A 20,501-nucleotide genomic window follows, 5' to 3' on the forward strand; every position below is an offset into this window, starting at 1 on the left:
ACTTTTCAGTCTTGATTCAACTTTTTCTAGTGATGGGGCTTTCCTTATTTCTACTGTTAATCTATTCCATAATCTAATAATCTATTCCATAGTCAAAGAAATGACCGGTCTCCGAGGGTTACTTTGGTTTTATATGGGGGTATTTGCAACTTGTGTTCTGCGAAGGTTACCACCATGAGTTTGAGACTCGATATTCAACAATTCAGTTACATAACTAGGAGTTTGACCATTTAGAGCTTTGTAAACTATAATAGACGTACGGGTGCATTTATTTGTGACGAGCCGGGTTGGGGGGGGGCATCCCCTACCAAATATCAGCTGTCTATATTCTATATTTTCTGACATGTTTTAACACTTTTTGTCAGTTTGTGAGGGAAATCACATCTTCGGGCACCTCCTGCCCGTAAATGAGGATATCCTCGGGCAAATTACTGCTCAAATACCAGGATATTCGGGAACGTCAAGGGCCATAATCTTACAAAGCCTACAAAGTTACATCTTGCAAAGTTGTCAAATATGAACTATAGCCTATGTAATTCGTTGAAAACTAGCTTAGTAAGATTTAATGAATATTGACTTGGGCTACCCCCCCCCCCCCCCCATGAGTAGCCTTGTAATTTTGCATTTTGTTTTTCGATTAAAAACGGAGCCCCCCCCCCCCCCCCCCCCCCAGGTTCTAATGACCCTCAATGAGTGGACTCAGGCTACGCCATTGTGGAGAGTTAAATCCGATGCAATCATAATTTTGTAGCAGAAATTCTCATACAATATTGTCGTATCGTACTTGTCAACTGCCCAATTCTGCGATTCTGTAATTGTGTATGGGCGCCATCTGCGTTATCATGTAGATTAATTACTCGCTTTAAAATGAATTTTCGATTTTAATGCTAAGCGGGTCAGCTTGGAATTTGGATGCAATATAATAATATAGCATGTAGAGAGAGAGAGAGGGAGGGAGAGAGAGGGGGTAGAGGGGGTAGAGAGAGAGAGAGAGAGAGAGAAAAGAGAGAGAGAGCGAGAGAGAGAGCGTAAGAGAGAGGGGTAGAGAGAGAGAAAAAAGAGAGAGAGAGAGAGAGAGAGAGAGAAAGAAAAAAAAGAGAGAGGGGGGAAGTGTTTACAGTGATGTAAATGAGACACGACTCGGGGATTGGTCTCTTGAATCTGCGAGAGGGGGTGTGAAAAACCCTGAATTTTACTGAATAAAATGTTGCATTTATGGTGACGTTATTTCGCAAAGTCAGGTAGCAACCGAGCGAGAAATGTTTAAGTTTGGAATCTTTTATTCCTAATGGCACTTTTGATTACTCAGGCAGCTTAATATTTACCCCTTCTCCCTCTCTTATGGCGCTAGGCAGTCTTAAATTATCACCTGAAACCGTATCAAATGTAATTTCTGGGGACAAAACTTCTCCAATGATATACAATTTCTACAATTTACAAAATTCCCTTTCAAAGATAAAGAGTGTGACGTAGTCTTATTCACGAGATCCACCCAATTCTGTTTCTCTATTTTTCTTCAATTTTACGTGTAAAGGGATGGTAGACAATCCCAGATGAAGATTCAAATTGTGGGGAACTAATGCCATTGCTTGCAGTATTTCACAAGCCTTTCCTCAATCTAAAAAGAATATAACATGCGGTAAGAGGGGCTGGGAGGTGTATGAGAAGGGCAATCGTGATTACATGGATTTTGTACAATTTATTATAGCAAAGGACATGGATTTCACATACATTCTTTAAATCTGGTAAGAAGACAGGCGTTCAAGAAACAAAAAATAAGACCAAAACAATATTTGATGTAACCAACTGACCAATGGGATTATTATGAATTCGGCAGTGGTAAAACAATTTTGTTTCCTTCCTTCCTCCCCTCCTTGTGGTTTTTAAATCAAACTTTGGGGAGCAGCATCTCCCAGCCAGCCCCCACCCCATTACGCTAGTGAACATTATCGTAATTAGAGAGAGAGAGAGAGAGAGAGAGAGAGAGAGAGAGAGAGGGGGGGGGGGGGGGTGAGAGCCCAAATGTTTATCCCCGTTTCTCCGTAACCACAACTATTTCACCTTCTTTCAAAAGCGACTGAAACACATCCTTTCCATTTTAAAGCCAATATGAATGTTTTTTTCATATTTTTTACCAACCAAATAAAATTATAATTAAGAAAACAATCGAGAGTAGACGTGAAAAACAACTGCACAATGTTTTGGCTGAATTTGTCTCAGACATATCGAGGTAGGCCTTATGTAATATGTGAATTCGTGTGGAACATGCATGACTGTTTATATATTTGAAGAATGTTCTACATCGGAAAATATTTTGATATATAGGCTAAAGACAGCTCATGTTCGAAGCCAAGTAATTTATCAATGTTCCAATCTACAGACAAACAGATTCATACCACTTTCCGGTTGATATGTCGTAATAATAAACATGGGTACATGATAAAATAAACCTTTGGACTCATTAGCTTCTTAAAACAAACATTTTATTTGAAATATATAGGGTATTCCATAAAAACATACATTACATTGTGTCGAATCATATTTATCTACTGGTAACATTAGATAAAAACATTTTAAGACTCGCATATAGGGTATTCCATAAAAAAATACATTACATTATGTTGTTTCATATCTATCTACTGGTAACATTAGATAAAAACATTTTAAGACTCGTTTGGATTTGTTTTTGTTTTAAAAATCCGATAAAAGTGAAACAGATTACACACCACCTTTTACATCAGACAAAAATAGAACAAACAAGTTTCAGAATAGAATGGCTTCTTACTTTTCTTCAAGCTGAATTACTGAGGGGTGCTAGGATCAGATACAGAGAGGAAAAACCGTATTTTGTTAAAGAACATTTCAATGCGTTTTTAATGTAGAATGAATCTATGGCGGTACCCTTTTTTTATAAGAAGAGTTAATGTTAAGTTAATTAGACGATGAATAGATAATGTGAAATAAAGAAAGAGAAGTACATTTGATTAGATGTTTGCAACCTTTGATATAATATGCTAAAAAGGTGAATAGATAAATAAGTAAAATAAGAAATGAAATTATACGAAAAGAAACGAAAAACTATGAGGAAATTCTCTGTATTAACAACACTAATACAAAAACGACCCACTTTTGTTGTGCATTATGATATAAAATCGTCCGCATTCGGCAAAGATTTTACTTATTGCCCATTTGGACATGATATTTCCAAAAGCACGAGTCACATTTTGAAGTCAACGTATAAGAAAATGATTAGTAAAACAAAATGATAGATAATGCCGTACATCAATTACCCTCCTAAAATGCAAGCTCTGACACCCCGGCCAGTTACACGGCCAAACTGACTCCATATCGTCTCCCCGATTCTTGGCAATTTGCGGTAATGTAATTCGGTCTCGCTTCGGTCTCTTTGGCGTGACTATGCTATTACTGAAGAGATTTGAAAGACCTTTGTTGAATATCAAATACAATTTCGCTCATTTGCCTTCGTGCTAAAACAGTGAATAAAAAGCGTACCATCCGGTACAACCCACGGCAGAGCAACAAACGGCAAGGTAGCAAGTCAGTAAATGAGTCAGTTCACCCTCAAGAGTAAAATCTTTAAAATATTTAAAATGTCCATCACTAACAAAATTGTCTCACATTTTTGTGGAAAGATACCAATTAATGGTTTAAAAAATACGGGAAAATCCGCAATAACACAATCCACGACATAATTATATGGATGATCTTACATTGAGAGTACATTTCTTTTACAGGTAAAATATCTACCATTAAAATGTTTCCCCGCTTCGAGGAAAGGTAGCAACGATTTGTTTTACCCCTTATTTGCCACAAATGCCAATCGGTACAATAAATATTCCTCAATAATTGCAAATGCAGTATCAGGTGACAAATTTTCTATTATATTCAGAATCTAAACTACTATTCAGATAATACATCTGCAATATCATTGCTTAAGAAAGAATGTGAATCTTTTTTTTTAAAGGAAAATAATGTGGCAAATAAAGATTAAATATTCAAGCCGTGTAAACCGGTTTGCCTATTGAGCGTATTATCAGCTTCATTATGAAACTGAACCTATCGCCTTGAAGTAATAGTATTATATGGGGATTGGTCGGGAGTAGGACCCTCAAACGAGGTCAGGGTTTTTTGCGTGTCTTGGTGGACGGGTGAAAACCAGGAGCGAACGATGCCGATGTAGCGGCTACGGAAGAATACGTCCCCATTCGTGTTGCCACCGGATTGCATATTGGCGCGCCTCTCGCGGCGACGTTTCGTGGTGACGTAGCAGACGGCGCCCATTGCAGCGACGAAAATGACGCCAATGAGGGAGGCGATGGTACTGACCGAGGCCACGAAGATGGTGTCGAAGGAAGATGCACCACGGACCATACCATCCGATGGGGTTTCTCCAGTTGTCATGGAGTCGGTGAGTCCTTGAGTGGATGGTAATGGTTCGTCGGTTATTGCCTGTCGTCGTAGGGTAGTACGTGGTAGGGTAGTAGAAGAGGGACGAGGGGTATTTGTCTCTTGCGGAGCAATGGTTGTTGCTTTAGTGCTTGGTGCATCCGTCTCCCTCGGTGCCTCAGTAGGAAGGGAGGGAACGCGGGTGTTCGGTGCTTGAGTGACCCTCTCTGTTGAAGCAACAGGTCCGGTAGGTGCCTGGGTGGAGACTTCCGTTAGGATCAGGGTTAAGGAAGAGTCTGCAGAAGCTTGTCCATTAGGTGCTTCAACCTGGCACCGTACGAGACCATTGGTGTCCCTTGTACCTACCAAGTGCAGTACAGTCGCCGAGAAGGTGCTGTCGATCACCACCGAACCATCACCGTTGCTTTCCAACTCCTCGTCGTTCAGGAACCAGCGGTAGACCGCCCTTGGAGCCGGCGCTGCGGTACAGACGAATGACGTCTGTGAGCCAAGGGTGATCTCCGCCGTCGAGGGCGCCAGCACGATATTCGGCAATTCCGTCACGAGGTCGAATGGACCGATGAAGGACGACCTTGTTTCTGTCCAAAGAGAATGCTGAGCCCGACACTCGAACATCGCGCCCTCATCGCCTTGTTCCGTCACCCATACGTAGACCAGACGTCCCGATGCGACTACGATGATCTCATTGCCTTTGATGAGCTCGATCTCCGGGATGGGATTCCCGCCTTCGATTTCGCACACGATCTCGATGGTCTCGCCCACGACGATCATTCCCGTCACCGTGCTGGTGATGGAAGGGTATTCCTGAACGGGTGGGGCGTGCACCTCGAGCTTGGCGTTTCGAGATAGGAGGCCGGCTCCTCCAGAGAAGGCAACACACTTGAACGTACCTGCATCCTCTGGTCTGACGTCTTCGATGATGAGGCTGTAGGACTGGCTGCTGTAGGAGACCGAATACCTGAAAAATAAAAATAAAATAAAAATGATATCATCCTTTATTGGATGTCTGCTAATCTGACAATACCATTTCTTATCTCTTCCCCATCAGTTTATCTGTGGTCTCATTCTATGTAAGGTTCTCTCTTTCACTCTCTCTCTGTCATATATGTCTTTCTGTTTCTTATCGTTCTAGGTCTATATCCTCCTTCCAGTTCTCTATATCTACTTTCTGAATGTCAATCTCTCACTCTCACACTTTCTCTACCTCTCTCGCTCTCTCTTTCTCTCTCTCTCTCTCTTTTCTCCAAATGTCGTGTCCTCTCCCTCTCTCTCTCTCTCCCTCACTCTTTCTCTCTTCCCCGCCCCTTTTTCTTTCACCTGAGGTCTCTAATCCCCTCTCTCTTCCTATCAACTCTATCGTGGACCTCTCGTAGGTCCATGTCTCTATCACACTACTCTCTCTCCCTCTCTTTCCCTCTCACTTTCTCCTTTGAAAATTTTCTGTAAGAGACCGAGTACCTGGAAAATAAAAAAATATATCATCCTTTATTGGATGTCTGATAATCTTACAGTACCACCTCTTCTCTCTTCCCCGTCTTTTTATCTGTGGTCTCATGCATATCCTTGTGTTTCTTATTGATCTAGGTCTATTTTCTCCTTTTAGTTCTCTCCATCTACATGTATGTCTCTGAATCTCTCTCTCTCTCTCTCGCTCTCTCTTTCTCTCCTCTCTCTCTCAAAATCTCTTGCCCTCCTCTATCTATCTCTCCCCTTCTCTTTCACCGTCGGTCTCTAATCCCCACCTTCTTCCTACCCACTCTACCATGGACCTCTCGTAGGTCTATGTCTCTATCGCCTCTCTCTCTCTCTTTCTCTCTCTCTCTCTCTCTCTCTCTCTCTTTCTCTCACACTCTCTCTATCTCTCCCTCTCTCTCACTCTCAACGTATCCCTCTTCTCCATTGACCATTCTCTCCTTCTCACCTGTCTGGGTCAGCATCTCCTACTATCTGTAGGTTCTGACCGATGACCACTGTATCCCTCACCCACATGAAGGTAGTAGCATCTTGGTTGACAGAACAGTACAGAGTCATCGTCGTGCCCTATGTCAAAAAAGAAACAACAAATTGTATCAAATCATTATCATTTTTTGTTTGTTAAAATTCAGAATAAGACTGTAGTAGAAATTATAACTTCTCTTTAAACTAGCGTTGAGAAACATTCCTGTGACGGTTGTGGTGATAGGCGAAGGTAGTGATGACTATGATGATGATGATGATGATGATGATGATGATGATGAAATGACGATTATGTAGCTATAGCAATTTTGATGATAAGGTGTGAGGAAAATTGATATAATGATAGTTATGATGGTGGTGGTGATGGTGACGGCGGTAGTATGATGATGATGATGATGATGATGATGATGATGATGATGATGATGATGAAATGACGATTATGTAGCTATAACAATTTTGATGATAAGGTGTGAGGACAATTGATATAATGATAGTTATGATGGTGGTGGTGATGGTGACGGCGGTAGTATGATGATGATGATGATGATGATGATGATGATACTAATACTAATACTAATACTAATACTAATAATAGTTCTAATAATAATACTTCTACTAATAATAATAATGATGGTGATGACACGGATGATGGTAATGTAGTAATCGTGGTAATGATGAGGATAATGCTTGAAATGCTAGAGCGCCGTAATGGTCGCCTTGCTACAGCCAGGGTAATAATCGGGGCAGCGCCAGGAGCGTCACGATGTGATGGACATGCGCGCTATATAAGAAGCCACCATTATTATTATTATTATCGAGATGATGCAGGTGAGACCGTGGTTGATGATGTTGGTGATGATGAAAATGGTGATGATGATGATGATGATGACAATGATAACATTTTGATGATGATAAATACTAATGGCATTGGTGACTGAGATGGCATTCATAAAAGGCAGTGACAGCAGCGATGATGGTAAGACTAGGGATGATCATAGTAGTTATTTGGTGGAAGTGTGTGTGTGAGGAAGGGGGGGGGGGGGGTTGGTCAGGGAGATGTTTTGTTCATATTCGAATGGGAAGGAGCATTTGGGGATAATTTGGATTTTGTTGTTGTTGAGCGGTAAACATCATAAAACTATGAGATGGGACGTAATCTTACTGCTTTCGAGTTCAGGAACTATCCGAAGTTTAGTTTTTAGATAACGTTGCATTTAATATCATTCAATCACTCTATCTCATCATTCATTTACTAATCCGCCATTGATTTTCCATGAGCCTGAGCTCCACTGGTTCTATTCATGTACTTTTTATAACAAAGGCTCATATAAAGTAAGGAGTCACCATTAACCTGCCGACTTCTGAATTATCTAATTACCATAGACCTTATACAGGGACCAGTTGGCTCCCGTATACAAAGGGTTAAACCTTTTTACACATAGTGCTCGACAATGTACGGGTAAATTAAGCTTTTAAATACTATTTATCACTTCTTTCTGAATTGGTGATGTTTTCCTTGTTTAGATCAAGAATAAACAATCTAGCACAACCTCATGTTAAGAGTTAAGGGTTTTATGGTGCTCCAAAATGGGAACAAAAGTGATGTCAACAAAGGCAGTAGTGCTCAAACTCCCAACATCTTCTCATGCTTTAGATTTCACAAGACAAATATAATGAGAAAAAATAATTAAAAGCTACGTCCAGTATATCGTCTTCGGAAGGTGACGGTAAAGGTCGGTCCCCAGATGTAAATAATCGTATATGATTGATATACGTCTTTAAAAACCCAAATTACACAAAGAACTAGTGGTAAGAAAATACAGCTTCTGGCGAGCGTTGTGCAATTTCCATAACAATATTGTACAACATACAACGTACAGCGCGATTGGGTGGATATAATCATTTTGATTAATTATGATGAAAGAGCCGGCAGCGGAAATTATTTTTAGATTCCTATATCGTTTCTTCCCTTTTTAAAGTAAATATAAAAGCTTAAACTATCATTATGGTGTTGAACAATCTGCATTTATAAGCAAAAAGATTATAATATTTTTTTGATAGATGGAGGCACTTCCAACTACACTAGAACCTTTTTTTCATTGTATCTTTCTTTGTCAAAGGTATGTATTCATCATTTTGTACATTTGCTTATACTGTTTTAAGCTTTGAGAAAAAATAAATATAGACTTAATTTGAAGGGGGTATATGCAATTTTTTGATATTTGTGTCGGCCATAAGTATCATTTTTTCAACAGCTTGACAAAAAGATACTTGCCCGAAGGGTAATTGTTAATGCTAATTAAAAGAAATTCGAATTATTATTTGTCTCTTTTGTTTGATCTATGCATGATAAGATGAGTTCCATAAGGGTACGGAGGTACCTTTAAATAGAGATAAACATCTTATTTTGTTTCTGTCTTGATCTCCCCTTACTACAGAAGAGTTTTTAAAATATGATTATAGCAAACAAATACGGTAAATAATAACTTCAATCATAGGCATAGCATCGTTTTGAAAATATGTATCCCGTGCTCTATTCAATAAACATTGCAAGATGCATGATAACAGACAACACGTAGATACACCACACCTTACCATGCATGTACACACCTTACATCACGTCATACAGCAGCAATTTCTATAGATATTAAATAAAACAAAAACGACAACCTACCTGAACAGCAGTAGTATCACTGGGCTCGATGATGAAGCCGAACGAGTCGGCAGCTGACGTCGTCGACAGCAGCAAAGTCGCCACGAGGACGACGACAATCTCGAGTCGTGATCGAAAAAGAATCATCATGGCATATAAGTCAGCTAGACAATATCAGTCAAAGACTTCCCCTCAAAAGATGAAGGAATATGGCGTTGATTCGGTATAGAATAAGTGTCGAATATATTTATATATTCCAAAGTGAAACATATATGTATTTCGTGCATTCACAAAACCTTATTCACAACCATATTAATTCTAGAAGTTGAAGTTCTTGACAAGCAACACCCTTAGTTCTCAGCCTGTCCCGTCTCTACGCCAACGTTATGGGTGCGCAGTGGTCCTGCATGGGCTCGCAGAGATGATGGTATATACCTGTGTATTTTATTATATCGGGTACCCTCCGAATTCCTTTCAAACAATGCTTGTTTCAGGGCGTCGCCATACCCATTCTTCCTTGATCTCACAGTTCTCAGCTCCGTTGCCTCCGCGACAAAGGGAGGGTTACGTAAGAGAACAAAAGATGCGGTATGGCGACTGAAGTCTTATGAGGGTAATGCTTTCTGGCTAATGGAATAAGGTTCATCGCTAGATTTTCATTTGGTTGCGTTTACAAATGTTCTTAGGGTAGGTACATCATTGAAAAAAAGAATGGAGGTTCTCCATACAATTGTCATGAATTTGATCGTCTTTTTATCTATATACGTTTATCTATTTCTTCCCTATTGTACGTTTTTATTATTCATTGTCATTTAAATAGTCCCGATTTAGTTGTCATTATCCTGTACTCAGTGTTGAAAAGAAGTGGGTCCATTGAATGAGGCACTGACTATAGGGGGCGCTGGTCTTACAAGATAAATGAGATGCGAGAGAACACGGTGATCGAGGGACGTCAACATGGACCGGAGCGTGTGGGAAGGTGTTTATTACCTCACTTTCAAATTGACTCAAATATTTCCATCTCTCTTTCTCTCTCTCTCTTTCTCTCTCTCTTTCTCTCTCTCTCTCTCTCTCTCTCTCCCTCTTTGCCCTTCTCCATGCATGCAATTCGATGGAGGGGAGCATATGCCTCCCTTCAGCCCCCTCCCTACTCCTAGCTCGACTGTCAATCAGGGTCCGACACGACTCGAGTGAATCCTGGGTTTGTTATGATAAAACCGTTCAAAAAAGGCTTTTCAATGACCGGCACATATCCATAAATTGCTTTGATAACTCCCCATTTGCTCCCTCTTTCCCGCTCTTACCCCTCACTCTCTCTCTCTCTCTCTCTCTCTCTCTCTCTCTCTCTCTCTCTCTCTCTCCCTCCCTCTATCTCTTTCTTTTACCCTCTCCCCCTCTTCCCTCTCTCCCTCCCCTCTCTTTTTATCACCCTTCCCCTCGAACAGTTTCCCCTCTTTAAAGTTTCTTCCCCGATCGCTCACCTTCTAAATGGACACAAAAACGTATTGCTAGGTAATCAGAACGAATTTTTATTGGACGGTGATTAGACGGTCTTCACTATGTACAAGAAATCAATACATGACCTAATATTTATTTTTCATTAACAAAACATTGCGGACACTGCTAGTACCAATTATGGTAATACAGTATATATGGAGCAAAAATGACTGCGTTGCAACTAGAAGTTAGAAAATAGCCAAAAACTGTATTGCATATGATGAAAAGAGTCAAATGGTAGCATGTGCCTGTCGACTAAGGCCCATCAGGTTACACACATAAAGAAAATGAAATTAAATATTGCTATAGATTAACATAACAAGGAGTAATTACTTACATCATGACAGAATTATAAACTTATAGGAAGCATTCATTTATTTATCATTTTATTTGTTTGTCTATTCATTTACAAATGTATTTATTTCTAATACTTATACAGGTTAGCATATATTGGGGTGTCCCATGAGGCCCTGTTTGATAAAAACAATATCAAATAATAATTATGTATTGAAACACACAACAACAACAAAAACAAAATCCAGAGGAAAAGACAAATCCATTGGTATCCTCGTAATAAACGTGGATTTTCAACAAAATACCTTACTACACGTGCAAATAGTAATCAGTTTTTCAGCCTGATACATTCATCGTGAAGTTTTAAAGATACTGATAAAACATTTGAAAGTTCATAAACATAGTAAAAAGTACATTCTGACTGAATATTTTATACATGAAGATCCACTTTCAGGACTAAAGTCTGTACATACTGATATTTAGTTACATAGAATATATAACAACATATTACAACTTATTATAAGGTTCATGGTGCAGCTTAGTAATTGAAGATACAATCTTAAATACGAAGGAAAGTCCCACCAATTTCCCAAAACTACTCAAATACCGAGAAAGTTATAGAATATTCACAATTTAAATTCATTGTTGATTAAACTACACCCCCGAAAATCCAAAGACTCAAAATTTCACTTCGTCAATTTAAGCTGAATTGAATAAAACTTTTTTTTGGCGGGGGGAGGGGGTATTGATGTTCGCCTGACAGGAAATGTCCTTTTTTTCTTTACATCCGGAGCATATTAATCAATTAATCAATTAATCAAGTCCAATCGTTTACGTGCAGTTTTCCACAACAATACGCAGGTGGTTTCAACCAGTATTTATCATGCCACACCCCTTTAAAATGAGCAATATTAACTATTACATATAAGGGAAACGTTGCCAACAGAAAAACTTGCCATGCGTCAAACGATATTTTTGCAACTTTTTCATTTGCATCTTCGTATACCGCTGTTGTTCTTGTTTCTGATATTGATGGTACTGATGCGATTGTGTAATCGATTGGGTATGCCGGGGGCACTGTCTGAATGGCAACAGGCTCCTGAGAAACACATGGATCGATTTGATCATTTATCTCCGAGTTCACCTGCGGATCCCATACAAAGTCCTTGCATTGACATATTTCTTTAGGTTTTACCATGGTCGAGGAGCAGCAAAATGCAAAGTGGTTAGTTTGTTGTACCAGTATGGTCTGTTCTAGAGATTTACCGACTTTAAGAGGTTTACTTAACCAAGGCATCAATGTACCATCTTGATAACACAAAATCTGTCCCGGTATATCCCCAACTGGAGCTGTACAAATAAGCTCGACCCAATACCCTGTTCTTGACATTTCATTCCGTCTACACTGTGCCTTACCAGGGGGAATATCAACACGTAGCCCTACTCTGTCGATATATCCATTATTCTGTGCAAGGAGAATGTATGTTCCTTCGTCTTCCCTGTTCACATGGCTAATGTTTAACTGGAGCAGACAAATGCCATCTTCAAATGTATCCCTCACCAAGAATCTATTGAATTGACTAGGATGCAGAGTCAGAGATTTTGGATATGCTAAATTGTAAAATGGAATCCTGTTTCCGTACTGTAATGTAACATCTAAGGTACCACATGGAAAAGGAAATCTAAGTGTTACGTCATCTCCTTCTATTACATTAACTATTACATCACAGTGGATCACTACAATATGTAATACATAGAAGAAGAAAAATCCAAGTGGAACCTTATGTGGTGGATACATTTTTGGGGGAAGGGCGAGATAGGTATCATGAAGAAAAATAAAAAGAATGTACTTTATACAACGAATAAGATTACGAATCTTCTACGCTCAACTATTATAAGTAATTTTGAAATATAACAAGTGAATAACATACGACTATACTTTGCCATCAAATCAGCGTCGATGAAAATATACTTAATATCGTTATTTAAAAACTGATCTTCTCGTTGTTACAACCCTATCTGGCATGAAATGAGACAATCAGGTCCACGAGAATCACCTCACGGGCTGCACGATGGCTCTTTATTCTCTGCCTTTTACAGAACTCTGATGATCTTGCAAATATATTCACATTGATTGATATCCCAGTACGTCTGGCCTCTGAAATCACAAATTTAGAAAATAAAAACATTCTCTTTTTAAAAAGTGCAGTTAATGTGTTTCCGTCTCAACCTTATCATGCTTAATGAAATACACTAGTTCAAGTCTGAACGTCACCGGAACATTCAACCTGCCATGATTGTCTGACGATACAGTTTACAAGGTGTGTAATTTTAAACCTTCAGTTCCTCAAGGTGGTCAAGCTCCGAGGAGGGGCATTTACGTGCCCAAATCGAATGGTAAACACACTGTCGCTCATAACGGTGGATTTTTTTTTTAAATCCCAATTTATGGAATTATTTTAAAAATAATTTAAAAATACTAGATCTAGATAATAGTATACGTTCTCAGATTTTATTGAATGATAATTTGCCAATGTGTGTTTTGCGTGACTGCTAAAGCATGTATGTGCTACTATGCTTATCAATTAGGGGACCTATGCCCTTAAGTCATAAATGACAGTAATGAGGATTAATGCCCCACAAAAGGGCACTAAAATAGCACATCGACACGGTGTTGATCCTGGGGCCTTACAGCTACGAGGCCATTGCTTTGTCACTGAACCATGGCTGTACGCAGCGGGGGCTAGGGTAGGGGGCAGTTTCCATAAATAAAAAAATAAAAAACAAATGCAATAAATTTTCAATAATTTATTGCATTCTACCCCGGTCCCCAACATAAAAAAAATCTTCCGTGTGCCCCTGCCTTGAGCCATAATGCATGGCCGTCCAGAGGATTTTGTTTATGTTGGGGACCAGGGTAAAATGCAATAAATTATTTAAAATTTATTGCATTTTCTGTGTTCTTTTATATTTATGGAAACTGCCCCCTACCCCAGCCCCCGCTGCGTACAGTAATGGTTCAGTGACAAAGCAATGGCCTCGTAACTTTAAGGCCCCAGGATCAACATCGTGTCGGTGTGCTATATTAGTGCCCTTTTGTAGGGCATTAATCCTCATTACTGTCATTTATGACTTAAGGGCATAGGTCCCCTAGTTGATAAGCATAGTAGCATATACATGCTTTAGCAGTCACGCAAAACACACATTGGCAAATTATTATTCAATAAAATCTGAGAACGTATACTATTATCTAGATCTATTATTTTTAATTTATTTTTTAAATAGTTCCTTAAATTGGGTTAAAAAAATATATTCCACCTTTATGAGCGACAGTGTAAAGAAAACATAAAAGAAGAAAGCAAGACAGAAGAGAGAAGAGGAGAAGAGTGAGAGGATGGGGGCTGTGAAAATAAAATCATTAACTTTACCTGTTAAATGAAGGATCCACGGAAATAACAAACGTACAGGCGACCATATAAGGAAATCATCAAGCAGTACTATTGATAATTTCTGACCAACATATAACAGAAGATGGAAGGCTTACAAACATCTTGCAAAACTATGGTCCAAATAATTCCATATGATTGGATATGCGTTTCTCAAGCTAAAAGTAAAAAAGAAGAATGAAAGAAAAGTCGTTAAGTTTATTATTAGACAAAGACATATTTGAGGAAAGGGCAAAGGGCAAATTGCCCCTCGTAACAGATTTCCGACCGAAAAACACACCACTGTATGTATCCTCATGTTGAATATTCTAGAAGTTGACAGGTTCGGGAATCGTATGTAAGGCAATAAGTGGAAGATTGCTTTTTAAGACCCACGATAACTAATACAAGAAAGAAATTAAGAACAAAAATTACTGCTCGGTACCATAACAGTGATCTTGGACATAGGAAATGCTGTCAAATCTTGAAAATTATTATTAAAATTTCTGAAGAAATGCCCTCAAAACTATATACGTTAAGTTCACAACATATTATGTGCTTACCTCTGTCGTGCTTGGATTCCAATTTCCAAATCCAAAGAGATGTATCAGGACCCAAAACATATCATTTATCATAACCTTATGAATTCACGTTCTAAATCAGTCAGGAAGCTCATTCTGTACGCTAATAGCATTGCCTTATCTGAGTTAACTTACCGCTCTGATTGCACTCTAAATGGACATTGCACGCAATTTGTATTTATTACATTATACTTTTATTATCATTGGAATTTAGAGCGTGTGTAATTTGGCATGTGCTAATCTGCTGTATGAGGGTTATTTGTCCTTTACCGTTATCTAATCTCGTTAATATGGTGAGCTGATAATAATAGTTAATCAGTCGTTATTTGGAGAAGACCGGTTGGTGTGACTGAACTGTATATTGATATGTTACTTTCATTAAGCGGGTTGCGGGAGGTGCAGTACCGGTCCAAAAGAGAGGATTGTCCCACTCCGCCCCCCCCCCCCCCAAGATAATGATAATGATAATTTTAACAAAAATATTGATTAACGCAAGGAACATGTAGAAATTGACAGCATATACCTCCATGGCTGACACCGGTTAATCTTCTAGATTTTCGCCTGGGGACGTGTACTTATCATTAGTAGAGAAGGCGGTATGCAATCAAAAGACACACGTTGACAATCGAATCATTGTGTTGATGCACTTGGGCATCCGTATTCAGAGGCGAAGCGTTGGCTTAGTCATTGGAGGGAGCTCCAGTCTTTAGTTTACTAGATCAGCGTTTTTCACCCATTTTAGGGGGTCATGGTACCCTTGTAGTTTCGCGTCTCACCATTTACCTGAAGAATAAGTAGCCGTCACCTTGGACATTCCTTTCATGAACAAACCGTATTTGAATATTCAATTTACATAATCCCTACCTGGGTATTAAGTAAATCAATGAGATGTTCAACTAATCTTACAATAATTGAAATGTGGGGTGAAGGTTTTTATTCAAAGTCACCGATGTAAAAAAAAATAACAGTTTGTAACATGGAAATTACAACATGTACCATCACCCCATCCCAGGCGCGTACACAGGGGGAGGGTTTGGGGGGTTAAATCCCCCCTTTGGTATTTTTTGTGTGTAAACCCCCCCTAAATTTCCCTAAACCCCCCCCCCCTTTTGGATTTTTTTTTTTTTTTATATAAAAAAAAAAAAAAAAAAAAAACTTCCCATGGCTGACCTAAAAAAGCTGACCTCACCCCCCCCCCAACGGAGCAAAATGTAAAATTTACAAATTTCGATACCAAAAAAAAAAAAAAATGTCCTCTTAAACCCCCCCCCCCCCACCCCCCTTGAAAAAAATCCTGCGTACGCGCCTGCCCCATCCTGACTCACATTAACACACCACTGAGACTACCAGGGAAAGTTACAATGCTACAGTAAAAAAAAATGCAATTCCTGTTCACTCATGCATAAAAGTTTGGTTTAATAAACCATGAAATTCACTCAGCAAATCATGAATGTATCATATCACCCTCAATTTTGTAAGCTCCAAAGGATTTACCTCTCACAAATTGGAAGGCTAATTCCCGCGCAACCTAATTTTCATACCCTTTACAAAAGTGAGCAGTGCTCACCCAAGCATGAATTTTTTTCGGACTTTTTGGTGTCATATGAAAGTTGAGTTTATGAGCTTTCCATACATATAAAACTTGTCCCCCCAGAATCATATATTTTTTATTCGGCAGCCATTTCAAAAGTGTATAGTTTTTTTTTGGGACGCACTGTATAGTAACATAGAATATAATACGTTGCTATTCAAAATGATAAATTGTTAGTGTTCATGGTACAGCTTAGAAATTAAAGATACAATCTTAGATTCAAAGTAAGGTCCCCCCCCCCCCCCCCCCCCCCCAATTTCCCCAAATTACTTGAATGCTGAGAAGCAATATAATATTCACAATTTCAGACCTTATTAATTAATGAAATAATCATTTGACACCAAACTGCACCCCTAGATAATCCAAAGACTCAAAATTTCACTATGTCAATTTAAGCTGAATTGAATTAAACTCTTTGAGGGGGGGGGGGGGGGGGGTTGGGAGCAGGGGTATTAAGGTTCGACTGACAGGAAATGCGTTTTTTCTTTTAAATCCAGAGCATATATTAGGGCAACTCAGCGTGGTCAAAGTGCACTCATTTTTTCTTTTCTTTTTTTACTTCTTTCGGAGAGTGTTACATGATCCCAACCCCGATGGAAAGTTTTTTCTTTGTTCATGTTTTGTATTGCAATACCTCTTCCTTCTGACAGTTTTGGTCCGTGGACCCCGTGGGCCTTAACATTAACCGTTATGGAAAGGGGCAGTCAAATCTGTCTAGACAAATAACCAATGAAGACGACAAGTTTTGTCAGGTTTTGTGTTTAATAGTGTCCATGGGGTAGATGGAGGTAAACTCGACATGACTTTACGATTTGTATCGACGGCTCTGTTGGCTTAACCCGACGGCTACGGTCAGTATGGGAACCTTTTTGACAGGGTGAACAGGGTGAACAGTTGAATGTGTTGTCAATTACAAAATAATGTTGAGCGTCGTTAATCCGATTTAGAGGTAACCCACTTATACATCGAAGGCCAAACATGAATAATAATAACTATCACATACAAGGCAATCGTTGCAAACAGAAAAAGATGCAATGCGTTAAACGATATTTTTGCATTTTTGCATTTTTCATCTTCGTAAACCGCTGTTGATGTTGTTTCTGATGTGATTATGTGATCGGATGGATCTGATGGGGGCACTGTTTGAATGCCAACAGGCTTCGGAGAAACACATGGATCGATTTGATCATTGATCTCCAAGTTCACCTGCGGATCCCAAACAAAGTCCTTGCATTGACATATTTCTTTAGGTTTTACCATGGTCGAGGAGCAGCAAAATACATGGTGGTTAGTTTGTTGTACCAGTATGGTCTGTTGTAGAGATTTACCTACTTTAAGAGGTTTACCTAACAAAGGCATCGATGTACCATCTTGATAACACAAAATCTGTCCCGGTATACTCCCAACTGGAGCTGTACAAATCAGTTCCACCCACTGCCCTGTTCTTGATATTTCATTTCGTGCACACTGTGCCTCACCAGGGAGAAACTCAACACGTAACCCTACCCTTTCGATATATCCATTATTCTGTGCCAGGAGAATGTATGTTCCTGGATCAATTCAGTTCAATTCAATTCAATTCAATTCAATTTTATTTCATTCAGTTTAAAAAGACAACATTTCATATAACAACCAGCTATTTAACATAAAATACACATTACGAACATATTTGACATTTGGACATTATATAAACTGAATAGGTTGCAACCTGAAAGGAAAAAAATAATCCTTATAAAAAGGTTGACCCTTTTTTATAATAAACAAATATGAAATATATCCGTTACTAAACATTTTACTATACTCAAATCGAGACAACAAACATACATACAATAAACAAATAAAATATGTCTTGAACTTAAATGATTATTGCAGTTTATCTAAAAGAAATTTCTTATACTTACGTTTAAAAACATTTACACTAACAGAATTATGAATATAATGGGGAAGAGTGTTCCATAAAAAGGGTCCTTGGAAAATAATTATTTTTTGGTTTAGTACTGTACGAGTCAATGGCAAGTGAAATTGTTTAGCATTTCTAGTATTATAACTATGAACATTACAGTTTAAAATAAACAATTTGGAAATAGAATCAGGGATAACATTGTGGTGACATAAATACATAAAAACACCTACTTGTAATAAATATACATCCCTATATTGCAACATGTTTAATGAGTAAAATATTGGATTGGTATGGGCAAGAAAAGAAGAATGATTAATAATTCTTATTGCACGTTTTTGTAATTTAAACAGTCTATCTTGATAAATAAATGCAGCACTGCCCCATACAATAATAGCATAATGTAAGTAAGGGTACACAATTGCATAGTATATCATTTTGAGTATAATTTTAGGGAGAGATTTCAATCCGTACATGACACCAATACTTTTAGATAATTTGTTGCAGATGACACCAATATGATTAGACCAGGAGAACTTATCATCGATAATAACACCCAAAAACTTTGCTGAAGAAACTCTCTGAATGTTTGCATTACCTAGTTTGATTGTTATTGAGTCTTTATTTAGTTTCTTTTTGGTAAAAATCATAAAATTGGTTTTCTTTTCATTAATGGAAAGTTTATTAGCGTAAAACCATTGAACAATTAATCCAATCTCAATATTAAATGTAGTTTCAAGAGTATGTTTGTTTTTGTGTGAAAGGAAAATACTGGTGTCATCTGCAAACAGAATACATTTTAAAATTTTTGAAGCATTGACAATATCATTTATATACAAAATAAATAAAAGTGGTCCAAGAATGGAACCTTGTGGCACTCCACATCTAATTAGCTGTAACTGTGATTTGTTTTTATTTAATGCAACAAATTGTTTTCGATTTGATAAATAATTTTTAAATATTTTCAATGTTATACCCCTAATTCCATACATATACAATTTATCCAACAAAATACTATGGTCAAGCGTGTCAAACGCTTTAGTGAGATCAAGAAATAAGCCAATTGTTGTTTCTTCGTTATCTATTGCACTTCCCACTTTATGAACAAAATCTATCAAAGCTGAAGATGTTGAGTGTCCTGCTCTAAATCCATACTGGTTATTGTTTATAATATTGCACTTTGTAATAAAATGTAAAAGTCTGGTATAAATACACCTTTCAAAAATTTTGGAAAAAACAGGTAAAACAGAAATTGGACGATAATTAGACATCACTTCTGGTGGACCACTTTTAAAAATGGGTATTACACGAGCTATCTTTAACGATGTAGGAATTCTCCACATTTAAGGCATTGGTTGAATATTTCACTGAGATGTGCACTTATCTTATGTATAATCGGTTTTACTACTTTAATATCTATTTCATCATAACCTGTACTAGAATTAGGCTTAAGTTTGTCTACAATATCTATAATTTCTTTACTAGTAATAGGTTTAAAAAATGCAGTTTGATCATTTTGAATTACATAATTTTTAAAATTATTATTACACGAAGAAAAAGAAAGGTTCAAGTTATGACCGATGTTTACAAAATGTTCATTCAATATATTACAAATTTCCATATCAGTTGTAATATTTTTTTTCATTACATTGAATACATTTAATAACAGATTTTTTATTCTGCTTACCAAGAGCCTGATTGATAACGCTCCATGTTTTTTTCATATTCCCTTTATTATTCCGAAATTTGTTTCCATAATACGCTCTTTTCGTACTTTTTATCATATTCGTTACTTTATTACGACATTTTTCTATAAACATTCTTTCTATATACAGTGGGATTTTTCAAATATAGCTTATAATATCTGTTTTTCTTTGTACTCAATTTCCGAATATCGCTTGTAAACCAAGGTTTGTCCATACGCTTTTTTTTATAAGATATAAATTCAATAGGAAAACAATGCATCCATGAATTGTCTAAAGAAATCATCATAACTCTTATCAGTATTATTTCCACTGAGATTCCATCGTTGTAATTCCAACAAATAAGCAAATCTACTAATATTATTATCATGTATTTCTCTTCTTTCATAAATTATTTTATCTAAAGTATTTACTTCATTTTCGCACAAACAGTAAACAGGAAAGTGGTCGCTTAATGCAGATAAAATAATACC

The 20,501-nt window shown here is 37.8% G+C and overlaps 1 protein-coding gene across 1 annotated transcript; it reads right to left on the reverse strand.

The window, feature by feature from the left end:
* Positions 1 to 2,466: 2,466 nt before the first annotated feature.
* LOC100892677 (lachesin) lies at positions 2,467 to 9,506 on the reverse strand. Its single transcript, XM_030995355.1, has 3 exons — positions 9,059 to 9,506; positions 6,350 to 6,468; positions 2,467 to 5,386 (listed from the first exon to the last, which is right to left on the reverse strand). The coding sequence occupies exons 1-3, from the start codon at positions 9,185 to 9,187 to the stop codon at positions 4,078 to 4,080; spliced, it is 1,557 nt and encodes a 518-aa protein (XP_030851215.1). The 5' UTR covers positions 9,188 to 9,506; the 3' UTR covers positions 2,467 to 4,077.
* Positions 9,507 to 20,501: the final 10,995 nt, after the last annotated feature.

The sequence above is a fragment of the Strongylocentrotus purpuratus genome, unplaced genomic scaffold, assembly GCF_000002235.5.
Source record: "Strongylocentrotus purpuratus isolate Spur 01 unplaced genomic scaffold, Spur_5.0 spur5_scaffold_21, whole genome shotgun sequence".
In the NCBI taxonomy this organism is placed as follows: Eukaryota; Metazoa; Echinodermata; class Echinoidea; order Camarodonta; family Strongylocentrotidae; genus Strongylocentrotus; species Strongylocentrotus purpuratus.

Excerpts from the sequence above, each read along its gene's own strand:
- LOC100892677 (XM_030995355.1), bottom strand. The coding sequence starts at position 9,187 with ATGATGATTCTTTTTCGATCACGACTCGAGATTGTCGTCGTCCTCGTG. Across the intron at positions 6,469-9,058 it reads GTGATACTACTGCTGTTCAG|GGCACGACGATGACTCTGTA; the intron begins GTAGGTTGTCGT and ends TTTTTGACATAG. Across the intron at positions 5,387-6,349 it reads GGAGATGCTGACCCAGACAG|GTATTCGGTCTCCTACAGCA; the intron begins GTGAGAAGGAGA and ends TTTATTTTTCAG.